Below are 13,394 nucleotides of genomic sequence, written 5' to 3' on the forward strand. Positions count from 1 at the left end.
CCTCCATCTGTAAAACGCGGCCTAAACCATTTCAATCTTTCTAATATTGTAGCCCTAGAACATGCGATCGAAATTCATTTTTTTTTCAGAGCTTATTATATGATATACAGCCAGTCCAACGAATACCTAAGACTATCTTTACACAATCCCTTTAGAAAACCTTTAATAGAACTTCCTCTGTCTTTCAAAGTACCCATGTTTATGAACCAAACTTGAAAACTATCTTTACCGTGGTTTTCAATATTTGAAGACTTAACTGCCTATTATTCCAAACCTTTTTTCAACTTTGAAAAAAAAGAAGAATCTGAACCTTTGCTGTTCTGGCTTTTATATCTTCACATCATCCACCGACTACACTGATAACACTACCCAGGTAGGTAAAGCTTTCTACTTAATCGATTTTCTCATTAATTAGTGTCACTTCATAACCTTTATTCATTTCAGTCTAAGCAACTTAGTTTTCTTACCTTTAGTTTCCAAACTTACTTACATCTGGTCCCGAAACCTCAAAAAATTCATTCATTTTGCTGAAATTTTTTATCTGGAACACTCAAACCATTTGAAACAGCCTTGAAAGTGGACAGAACTAGGTTTAGTGTGAATCAAAATGATCCATTTGTGGTTGTAATGGAAATCATCAACTGTTCATAGCTACTGTATTTTTACTATTGTTCCTGAAGAAGCAAACTAGCAATTCTGCTGAGCCAAAATATAGAGCAAACGGAAACTTGTCATAGGCTTAAAAATCTTTCAGAAATGATTTTAGAATTCATTTATTCAAAGACGATGGGGAAAAGTTGAAAGTGGATGCTTCTTATTAAAGAAAAACATATACTAAGGAATTTTTAATGAAGTTAAAGGTATATAGAATTTTAAAGGACTTGAAAATGTTGTTTCATAATCGTATATGTTTGGTAAGGATTCTGCATAAGAATATATATTTAAAAGGAAAGAGCTATCAAGTTCCATTGAAGTTTGAAAACAGTTTCATGTAAACGTCCATTTCAGATATCTTGACAAACATTTTGAAGACCATCGTAATTTTCCCTCGACATCTAGAATGCTTGTCGTTCTTATTTCTTTTATAACAACTCCAGGGAATACTGTATGAAATAAGCAGTATTTTTTTACTGATTCCTAAAGTGCCAATTTTTTCAAGTTGAGGCCATTACACATTGTATTTACCATTTTATAGTTTTGTTCGCTCAGTAGTTATCAAGTCGATTACAGCCACTTTCATATTTGAAGGCATGTGAGCTATGATTTTTTCCAGCCAAAAAAATGAACATTTTACTGAATAATAATTCAAGGAGTTTATTTCCACTTCAGTACAAAATGCTTTTTAGGTTATGTTTTTAGGCATAAATAACTCCTATCCCTGGAGATAGTTTTTAAAGAAACTACTCCTTGTCACTGTTGTATTATCGCAAGTGTAGAGCGCGTAGAGAGGCTAAAATAGTATATAAACGGCTAGAAAGGGCAAACGACCAAAATGGCTAGATGTGCCAATGCTAGAAATTCATATGGAGAGAAATTTCATTAAAAAAATAGAATCCACATTGTACCTGTCTGCATTGAATCTCATAAATACCTTTTTAAATAACCCTTTAGTATCTTGTTCTTATAAAGAACCTTAGTATTAAAACTAGCTCCTCCTCCCCCTCCCATGGTCCACACTCAGAAAAGTATTAGATGAACTCGCAACCAGCGCTAACCTACTAGTATCTTTAAATATGTTTTGCGAAATACGTTTGTTTTTGTTTTTTTGTCCCTTTCGGCTATCCATCCAGGGCCAAACAAAAGGTAGGTTGTCCCCCAATGGTATAGGAAGAGATCGTAAGGAATGATTTTAATGAAACTGGGACATCTTTGGACGAGGAGGAAAGGTTTCAATTTATTGATATGGAGGGGGAGCATGTGCAGCTGTGTTGGCATCAGACTACTTGATGCTGGAGTGAGCTGTTAGCAGATTGGGATGAAGAAGGAGCATGAGCAAAAGTGTTGGCCTCTGGTGGCGTGATGTTGGAGTCAGTTCATATTAGTAGCAGTAGTAATAATAATAATGATAATACTGGAAAATGCTGGTTCGGAAAAGAATAGAAATATTATGGCTGAGATCTCTGCTCAGCCTTTTTCACTGCAACTTATTGGACTAATGTCCAAGAAACAAGATAAAAGAAAAACCTCAAAACAAAAACTAAAATAGAAAAATAAAGACCTACCCTCACACACGAATTATAAAAAAGGAACTAAACAGAAATCGTTTGTCCACGCTAATTCATTTTGTGGACTTGAGCACCGAGAACTGATGAGCGGAGATCTCGAGTATATGTATTCATTGTTTCCTTGCCTCCACTGGCTCTAGGTTTTCCTCGTTTTCTGTTATCCCCATTTTTCTCTTATTGTTGTTTTTAGTCATTATTGTCTGAGAACGTTTTGGTAATGTCATTATTTAAAAAAATATTTACCATTTACATGTAATCAATTTGCTTTTAGCAATCTTGTTTCCCGTCCCTTTCATGTTCCATTGTCTAACCTCTTTTTGACAGTCTCTGAAAAGCACCGTAGTTTTAAACGTAAAACCTTTTAGTTCGAAAATAATTTGTTAGGCATTGGATGTAGAGATCACTTTCACTTCTTAAAGAAAGGCTTTTATGGAAAGCAGTATTGTAAAAGAGGTCAAGGGATTTCGCTTCTAGCCAGTTTTGTTTGGGCTTTTTACTCTGCTAACAGCTATTGGCGTTGATACGCTTTTTAACGGAGAGACTTTGGTGTCGTTTACAAGGATAAAAATGAATGTCGCAACATTTAGTTATAAGCTTCACTTTTATTTGCGTTTTCTGGTGAAGGGTTTCTAAATTTTAGCTTTATAAACGGCGACAAAAACTATATAAAGGGAATAATTGAGATATGGTGCGACATTAATGGGATTCGAATCAAAGACATCTTGAATGCTTCGTTTGCGTTGCGAATAAATATACTGTAATAATGCATTCTTGGTTCACAAGTTTTAGGTTGTACTACCCTTGGTAGATCACGCTGTATTACACCCGTCTCAAGCAGTTTTGCAGAAAGAAAAAAATAACTTTTGATCCAAAGCCCTATCAGCTTTGCATGAAACAGTGAAAATTATGCCCGTTACTTCAATTTAATTCAAGATTTTAGTGGTACTATAGCTTTTATTACTTATTCATAGATATCAATTATTTTCAAAATCGCCCTATGTAAATAATAAAATTCATAACTTAGGGAGGGGGTAATCCCCTTTATGATTATTTTCTGAAAATCCTCACCTTGATATTCTTCATATGTTTGTGATGTCGTAATTCAAATTACTGAACCTGTGGGTCTAGTGCTGAACCATGAGTTGTTAGTTCTCCTCAAAGCTACTTCTGTATAAAAACGCAAATAAATAAATAGTAAAAGAGTAAATAGTTGGATTAAAAGGGATTAAAAGAAAGAGAATTTAGGAAGGGAAACTGCCTTCCGGGAAGCTATGACGCTGGTAGACTCCAGGATGAGAATTTAAGAGAATTTTTTTAGGAACGGTTGGATACTAAACTGGAGAGTTAAAAACTTGACAATGTAGAAAATGGATAGAATAATTTAAGAAAGATGGTTTGTGGAGTCGCTAAGGGTGTCTTAAGGAAGAAAGTTAGCAATGCAGCTAGGAATATTGGTGAAAATGCTTTACTTTTAATTGAGATGAGGAGAGGCTTTTACAAGAATTATCTGAGTGATAAATCATATGAAAATAAGAGGAATGTGAAGAAAGTGGAGAAAACGCTAATATATGAACTAAGAAGCGTGAAGTAGAGGTGATGGATAAAATTACCGAAGATCTGGAAGATGCAGCTAGACTAAACCCCTTTATTAGAAAAATGATAAAGAGTGAGTGTGGTAATTATAGAGACAGTAGCCACGTTTCTGTATGTAGCAAATTACTTAGTATGATCACACTTTTTAGACTGATAGATACTGTAGACAAAGTTTTAAGAGAAGAACAGTGTGGTTTTAGGAAGGATAGAGGATGTGTTGAACGAATTTTAACTCTTATATTAATAATTAAGAAGTGCCTGAGTCGTCAAACACCTTTAGTTCTCGGTTTTATAGATTATTAGCAAGTGTTTGCTTCAGCTGATAGAAGAGCTATAGCGAAGTTTTTGTCTTTGTATGATATTAAATTAAAAAAAAACAAGTTTTTTTAAATGAAAGTAAGGAGCGACATTAAAACTTAAAACGAACAGAAATTACTCCGTACATGAAAAAGGCTTTTCCTCCTCAACACCCCGCTCTTTACGCCAAAGTTTGATTCTTTCTCTACGAATTAACTTACGTAACGAACTTCTATATTCGTATGTTTTTATTGCGTATATGAGGGACTTCACCCCACGTCGAGTTCTCGCTCTTTACACTGAAGCTTAAATTCTGTCCCAATTCCTTGAGAATGACCCTTGAATCACAAAGGCCGTAGAATAAATAGTTGAAATTACTAAAAATACTTTAGCGTAAAGAGCGAGGTATTACGAGGAGGTAAACCCCTCATATGCGCAATAATTTCTGCTCGTTTTAAGTTTTAATGCTGCTCCTCACTTTCAGTAGAAAAAACTTTTCATATTTATTTTTTCATTGTTTTTTTAAATAATGCTAAAAAATCCTGCGCCCCCTTCATTGAAAGTCTCTTCCCCCATGAGAATTTTTTCCATGGAATTATCCTCCCACGTACCCCCCCCCCACCTCAACTGTCCCTCCCAAACCAAGAAAAGTACCCCTGAAAACATCCGTACACTTCCCAGTAACCATTACTATATGTAAACACGGGTCAAAGTTTGTACCTTGCATGGTGAATAAAATGGCTATCTCAGAATTTTGATCTGGTGACTTTGGGGAAAAATGAGCGTGGGAGGGGGCCTAGGTGCCCTCCAATTTTTTGGTCACTTAAAAAGGGCACTATAACTTTTCATTTCCGTTAGAATGAGCCCTCTTGCGACTTTCTAGGACCACTTGGTCGATACGATGACCCCTGGGGATAAAAAAAAACAAAAACAAACAAATAAACACGCACCCGTGATTTGTCTTCTGGCAAAAAATACGAAATTCCACATTTTTGTAGCTAGGAGCTTGAAATTTTAGCTATAGGGTTCTCTGATACGCCGAATGCGATGGTGTGATTTTCGTTAAGATTCTATGACTTTTAGGGGATGTTTCCCCCTATTTTCCAAAAAAAAGGCAAATTTTCTCAGGCTCGTAACTTTCGATGACAAAGACTAAATGTAATGAAACTTATATATTTAGAATTAGCATGAAAATTCGATTCTTTTTATGTATCTTTTAGCATCAAAAATCCGTTTTTTAGAGTCTAGTTTACTATTGAGTCGGGTCGCCCCTTACTACAGTTCGTTACCATGAACTGTTTGATACCAGGCTAATACATTAGAGTGATTAGTGCTATGTACGAAAATAACACTTCTGTGGTTAAGATAGGAAATGGAGTTGGTAACTGGTTATTAAATCATGAGTAAGGCAAGGTTGTGTTCTATCCCCATGTACATGGATCATTGTGATCGACTTTGTCCTAAAAAGCACAGCAAAGGCAATGGGAGAATACTGAATCTAACGGAAAAAAAAACTTTCCTGGAATTTGATTATACTGTTGATTTAAGCATCCTAGAAGAAAGTTTTAGCAAAATGAATGAACTTATAGAGGTTTTGCAAGTTCGGGGTGCAAGAAAAGGTTTAAAAATTAATACTAAGAAGACTAAGTCGCTAAGGCTAGTAATAAGTGATGATGAAAAGGTAGCGTTGGGCAACGAAAAGATTGATCAGCTTTACTTACCTTGGTAGTATTATTAGTAAAGACGGTGAGAGCAGTGAAGATGTTAAAAGTAGAATAGCCAAGGCTCAGGGTGTTTTTTAACAGTTAAAAAAAAGTTTGGAAGAAAAGGAAGATCAGTCTGTAAACCAAGATTAGAATATTGGAAGCTACAATGATGACAGTGGTCAAATATGGCTCTGAAGCATGGGCGCTCCAAAAAGCGGATGAAGATTTGCTGGATGTTTTCCAGAGAAATTGCCCACGGATTGTTCTGGGTACCCAGTTGAGGGACCTTATTTCGAACAGTAGGCTGTACGAAAAGCAAGGTCAAATCCCGTTCTCTAGGGCTATAATAAGAGAAAGGATTGAGATGGCTAGGGCACGTTCTGCGGATGGAGGATGACAGATTGCCAAAGATCTCTGTGATCAACTGTCTAGGGCTAAACGGAAAGCAGGCCGTTCGCGATTGGGGTGGGAGGATGTCATAAAGAAAGATTTAGAGAAAATGGGAACTTCCTGGGAGGGTGTAAAGAGGGAGGCTTTGAATATATTGGGATGTTTGCAGATCCTGCAGAAGTTAAAAAACAGTCTGAGTCGGTGTTTTCTTTCTGTAGGGAACTACTTTGAAGAAAATTCTTCGCAATACCTTATAAATACTGCCATTCGTAAATTACACTCCCAGTCTTAAAACTCCGCAATCGTACCTCGTATACTTATATCTATTTGACGTATTAGATATTGTTTAAATTTCAAATCTTCACTGTCTCACACTCACCGCCTCCCAAAATCTAGTCTCCCCACAGCGATCAATAACTTAAAAGGCAAGTTTTTTTGTTTTTGTTTTTTATCGTTCCTGTATTCTTTTTAATTAGATTCCAAGTCCTCTGAAGGCAATCAGACCTTATAAAATATTGATCTGAAGTTTCTATTATACATTTTCTGAAAGATAACCAGCAATTTTTGGCAATTCTTAAGCCCCATAATATTTGCTTCTGTAGGAAATTTCATTTTTATATTATTAAGGCCTTTTTTAGTAATGCAATTTAGCTAGGATTCACATTTCATTTGGTTCTTTGGAATCTCTTTTTTCACGTGTCATTAAACTTACTAGCTTGCAGATTAATCTCTATACTTCTTTTAGATTTGTCCATCTCTTCCAAAAACAAGATCTGGAAAAATTATGAGACGAATTCTAAGAAAAATAGCTGCTGATCAAATAGAAGAGCTTGGCGATGTCACAACACTAGCTGATCCATCTATTATTGAATATATAATTAAAAATCATCGTCATTGCATAACAAAGAATCTGTAAGCCTTTTCAATTTAGTGTTTTAGCTTTTGTTGTTTTGCTGTGTTTTTCTTCTTCTAAAAGTGACAGCATTTTCGACGACTCATTTTATAATAAAAAGAAAATAACTTCACATACCGATTTTGTAATTACTAATGAAAAATACTAGTTGCTATAACTTCCTTTATAGAGAGTAAAGGTAAAAATAACAGCCTAAATACTATTGATGAGTGTGTTATTGTTTATCATAAGTTCACTCGATACTAAAGGAAATACGAAGAAATTCGCTTTAGAAGCAAAACTGGATATGAGATTCAAAGTCTCTATTTTTTCCAAAGAAAATGTTCTTAATATTTTTAATTTTTTTTCCACGAAGACAGTATATTAGTGAAAACATTGTTGTCACTTTTAAGTACTTGTGTTTAAAATTGTTTACCATTCCATTCCCTTTTTACGGTTTCACCTGAGCATTCTTATTGAATCTCACACCTCAGCATTCTTCTCGAATCTCACATTTCACTGTATTTATCTCCTTTTATTTTACTTAATTTTGTCATTTATCTTGCCCTTTTTGTGGCTTATTGCTTTTAAAGTAAGTAACCTGTCTAAGCTCTTCCTTATATTGAGAAGTCGATCCTGTAGAACTTAAGAATAGACTCCTATAAGGGTCAAAGTATTGAAAGTGTAATTTTAATCAGTGAAAGTAAGGCCTGAAAGTTTTTTCTTATAAATTCTTCACTGCCTAAATAAAAAAAATAGTGTTGAATTGCAACCCAACCTTCAAATTAAAAAATATTCTTAGTTGTATACTAAGTTAGAACGTTGTAAAGAGCTGTTATCCCTTTTTGACCAAAGGTATATTTTTTAAATAAAGTATTTTTATCTTAAAATAACTCTTTGTATTGAAATTAAATTAAAAAAGAAACTTTTGGAACATCTAAAATATTTATGTTTTACCAAAGGAAGAAGTACCCTATAGTACTTTCATTTTATCCTTGATTTTCAGAGGAATACTTCGAATTTAAGGCACATAGCGTACTATTCTATAATTTGACCTTTGACCTCTATTGGTACCTGGATTTTTGTTGTATTTAGGGCTTCTTATTTTTTCCAACCACCCCAGTTTTATTTAACTCTATAATGTGTTAAATCCATAAATTTGTACACAAATTAAGTCAACCGGGAATTGAAATTCAAATTTACAATAAGTTCGAGGTTCTATCTTATCTTACATAATTACTTGCTTAGCTACTTACCTTGTCTTAACTAATTACCCAGTCTTACCTTACTTCTTTCTTACCTAATACTCCACGTGTGCATTGTTTTCCCACTTCTCACAAAATGTGTATTTGGCTATCAAGTCCTTTTATGACATTCTTTTATTTGGAAAATTTTTAGTTTAAGAAATCACACATTCCGGAAGGAAGTAATCTACGTTTTACTTCTTCTTTTCAAAATCATTAAGGAATGTGTACGAATTTTTGGATAAATCTAGTCATATTTGACTTAATCAAGTATCCATTCCAAACATCACTTTGAAATTATATTTAACTCTTGCATATACGTAAGAACTCTTAAATCAAGCTGGGTCATCACTTTTAGATAGAAATTCCTCACGAAGCGATAGTGCTGCACTAAAAAGACTATCTATTGCTTTATAGTGTATTTTAATCACTTTGAATTTACAGTTATCATGTTTTTAGTTTCAATTTTCTTAGTAACAAGTTTATTCGATTCTTTTTGCTTAATTTTGATTGTTCTGTGAAGAGTGTTGGATGTTGAGTAAGATACACACATTCTCTTTGTATTTTTATTTCGATTTATCTGTTTTTTTAACTTCTTTTCTTCTCTATGGATATATATATATATATATATATATATATATATATATATATATATATATATATATATATATACGTAAAACGTAAACGTAAAAACGTAAACTTCTGTTAAGTAAAATGAGCTAATAAAATGGATAAATGTAAAATAATTGAATTACTATTTTAAAAAATAAGCTTCTTTTCTTGTCCATCGCTCAAAGATTGATTTTATGATATTCTTTTTAAATCCTTTGCTTTTCTTTTCTTTCTTTTGGACTTCCTGCTTTCCTTACGTTTAATAACAAAACAATACTCACTATAACAAGAAAATAATAAGAAATAAATAATAACAAGAAAAATACTGTATAATTGTAAGTGACAATACTAAACTTATGAAGATCTTATTTCAACTAAAACCTCTATTTTAAGTAGGGAAAAGGGGGGCTGTTCTTATGGTTAAATATGAAACTATTGAAATAGAAAGTAGGGTACTATTGAAACTGGAGATCATTTTTCGTTCTTATTCTTTTTTTCGTCTTCTGTCTATTATTTAGGCCCAATGTTTTCGTTTCGCTCGTTTTACCAGTATATTTTATTTCGTTAATTGCCAGAAAAAATAATCAAAGTTTAAATCAAACTGTTTTGTTTTTACTTTTTCTATATTTTTAAGTGCTTTATTTTGAAGTTGTTTTTATTGTAGTCATTTTTCTGCATCTTACTTTAACATCTTATTTTCATTGTATCGTTAGTTTTATTGTTGCATCTTTATTCCTTATTGTGTCTTGTTCTAGATAATTATTTGACTAATTTGTTATGCAAATATCAAAGACTATGTAGAACTGTTTGGACCCTTATTATGCGGCTCTTTATAACTTCTTGAAAAGAAACGTCTAAATAGATGTTTCCTTTCCTGAAAAAGAACATATTCATATCTCCCCATATTAGAACAGGAAGGTGTTTTATCAATATTTTACCTAATTAAAGATCCTAATTACATCTCTGTTATAATTCTTAAGTTTTCCAAGTATTTGGCGGATTTTATTTTTATTTTTCCACGTTTCTTAGGGGGCAGTTTTTACAGTCGTTAAAGCTAATACGGAACTAAAGAACTTTGTATCATAGTTAAGTGTACCGGCTAGTTCTCACCGCCACAAACTAACATACCTAAACAATGGTGATCCACTGCAGTAACATATTTCCAAAGGGATCTTAGAGTCTTACCACAGTTTTTTTTTTAGAAGGGATTATATTTAAAGTAGAAGAAGTTAAAAGAAAACTAAGAATGTTTCTAAGAAGGTAGTTCTGATCTTTCTTCATTTCTACCAACATACCTAAATAATTTTGTTTCATCACAGTAAAATATCTATAAAGTTGTCAGGGAGTCTTACCGCACGGTTGCTTTGAAAAAGTTGTTAACCTTAAAGAAGAAGAAAAGGTTAAGAGAGAACTAGGAAAGTAATTCATTCTTTACGATAGCTCTACCAACATTACTAAACAATGGTGTCTCATCGCAGTACTATATCTGCTAATTGATCTTTGAGCCATGCTTACATGAGCTGTTAAAGTGAGGGAAGATGAAGTGAAAAGAAAACTAAGAAAGTTTCTTAGAACATAGTTCTGACCTTTAGGTCAGAACTATGTCAGAACTCATAGTCAGAACTCATAGTCAACTATGAGTCAACTCATAGTCAACTCATAGTCAACTATGAGTCAACTCAACTCAGAACTCATAGTCAACTATGTCAGAACTATTTAGTCAGAACTCAACCAACATATATGAACAACTGTGTTTCATCACAGTAACATATCTGTGAAGGTGCTTAGGGGGCTAATCACACGGTTGTTTTGAAGTAGTGGTTAATTTTAAAGAAGTTCAAAGGGAACTAAGAAAGTTTTTGAACAAGTAATTCTGGCTATGTAATATCTACTAACATCTCAAAACAATTGTATTCCACCGCAGTAAAACATCTTTAAAGGGCTGGGAGTCTTACCACACCATTGTTTTGAAGGAGTTTTTAAGTTGAAAAGAAGAACTTAAAAGAGAACTAAAAAATTTTCTTGGAACATAGTTCTGTCCTCTAGATAGCTCTACCAACATATATGAACGATGGTGTTTCATAACAACAAAATATCTGTGAAGGTGCTTAGGAGGCTGATCACGCGGTTGTTTTGAAGTAATGGTTAATTTTAAAGAAGAAGTTAAAAGGGAACTAAGAAAGTTTTTGAGCAAGTAAGTCTGGCTATGTAATATCTACTAACATCCCAAAACAATTATATTCCACCGCAGTAAAATATCTTTAAAAGGCTGGGAGTCTTACCACACCATTGTTTGACGGAGTTCTTAAAGTTGAGAAGAAGAACTTAAAAGAGAACTTAAAAGAAGAACTTAAAAGAGAACTAACAAAGTTTCTTAGAACATAGTTCTGTCCTTCAGATAGCTCTACTAACATATATGAACAATGCTGTTTCATCACAGTAACACAGAAGGTGTCTGGGAGGCTAACCACACAGTTGTTTTGAACTATTAATTAATTTTAAAGAAGAAGTAATGTCTCTGCCAACGTCCCGAAACAATTGTATCTCAACGCAGTAAAATATCTTTGAAGGGGCCTGAGAGTCTTACCACACGATTGTTTTGAGGGAGTTTTTAAAGTTGAGAAGAAGAAGTTAAAAGAGAACTAAGAATGTTCCTAAGAAAGTAGTTCTGTCCTTTTGATAACTCTACCAACATTCCTAAGCAAATTTTAAAGAAGAGGAAGTTAGAAGAAGTGGGAAATTATAAAGAAGAAGAAGAAGTTAAACGGGAAAAGCGGTTAAAGTTAAAGAAGGTGAAGTTGAAAGAGTCTTAAGAAAATAATTCTGATCTTTAAATAACTCCGCTAAGATTAATAAGCAATGGTATATCATCATAGTAACACATTTGTGAAGTTGTCTTGGACCCTTACCATTCCTTAGTTTTGAAGAAGTGATTAATCTTAAAGAAGGAGAAGAAGTTGAAACAGAGCTTTAAAAAAAACAATTCTGGATTTCTGGTAGCTCTATCAAGATACCTAAACAATGATGTCTCGTCGTAGTAACATATCTGCAAAGTGGTCTTGAATTCTTACATACAATTGTTTCGTAGAAGTAGTTAAAGTAAAAAAAAGAAGATGTTAAAAGGTAACTAAGAAATTAATTCTGGGTTTTCTGAGAAGTTGTCTTGGAGCCTTGCCATACGGTTGTTTTGAATAAGGGATTAATTGGACAAAGAAGTTAAAAAAGAACTGAGACAGAAATTCTTGGTTTCTAACTATAGTAATATGTCTGTATGAGTTGTCATGGACCCTTATTATGCTGTTGCACTGAAGAAATAACAAATGATATCTTGATGTGTCGGGAAAACTTCTTTCCTCAAGGGTTAACGCACTAGCGTTGATTTGTTAACGAGTTATTTTTACTTGGAAATCTCGTTGGGCCCTTCGGGAAAATCGTGTCTTCTAGAAAAGAGACTGCAGCCTTGAATTCCCTTGCAGCTTTTTTGAGACTTTTCGTTAGTTATTTCTGCCAGAGTCTTGCTTGATCGACAACCAGATGGTGACATTGTAGGACTGTTCTTTGTGTTTGACTCTGATGAATGCGATGAGTCACGTTGAATTTCCACAAACCTTTCATTTGCAGGTTTTATTAACAGAATAGTTGCTATTATTCCTCCCGTACAAACGTTGTTTCTCATGCCCATGTTCTCGCAAAAAAAGACACTTTTATGAAACTAAAATGATCAGTTTAAATATAGGGGACCCAGAAGCAGCCAAACGTAAATTATTCTTTCCAGGTACGGAGGAGGGTGGGGGTTAAGTTGTTAGCTAAACAATCATATCAAATCGTTTCTGAAAGAGTACCTTGATTTTGGAGGGTCGGGTTTTATTTTTTGGATTCTTCATTGTATTGACAGAACAGCACCCTTCAGTGGGTTTTCCGCGGGAAGTCCTGAAAAATTGCTTTAAATTCATGGATGGTGACTTTATATATATATATATATATATATATATATATATATATATATATATATATATATATATATATATATATATATATATATATATATATATATATATATACTAGCTGTTGGGGTGGCGCTTCGCGCCACCCCAACACCTAGTTGGTTGGGGCGCTTCGCGCCCCCCCCCCCAAGCCCCCCGCGCGCGTAAGTCGTTACGCGCCATATTAGTTACGCGCCATTGTAGTTGTGTCCCTATGTCCCACCTGTGAATATAGATAGATATATATATATATATATATGTTTTTAACTACGTAAAACTTGCGAATATACAACATTCTTTGCTGTCCCATTGTCTGTGCATATAAATAGATAGTCAGGTTTACCGACTCTTGAACATGCAACATATAATGGTCCATGGGAAAACAATCCGTATTCAGATCTATACCTCATGATTCTAATGATTGCCCTTGAGCTTTGTTGATGGTGATTGCT

General features: G+C 33.8%; 1 protein-coding gene across 2 annotated transcripts in view; it reads left to right on the forward strand.

Moving 5' to 3' along the window:
- Positions 1 to 13,014, forward strand: part of LOC136029375 (acetyl-coenzyme A synthetase 2-like, mitochondrial) — a 260,989-nt gene extending 247,975 nt beyond the window's left edge. For both annotated transcript variants that reach the window (XM_065707693.1, XM_065707694.1), the window contains one exon: positions 6,957 to 13,014. In XM_065707693.1, the coding sequence (XP_065563765.1) occupies positions 6,957 to 7,127 (171 nt within the window). In that variant the 3' untranslated portion in view covers positions 7,128 to 13,014. The remainder of the gene's footprint in view (positions 1 to 6,956) is intronic.
- Positions 13,015 to 13,394: the final 380 nt, after the last annotated feature.

This window comes from Artemia franciscana, chromosome 7 (genome assembly GCF_032884065.1).
Source record: "Artemia franciscana chromosome 7, ASM3288406v1, whole genome shotgun sequence".
NCBI classification, from domain to species: domain Eukaryota; kingdom Metazoa; phylum Arthropoda; class Branchiopoda; order Anostraca; family Artemiidae; genus Artemia; species Artemia franciscana.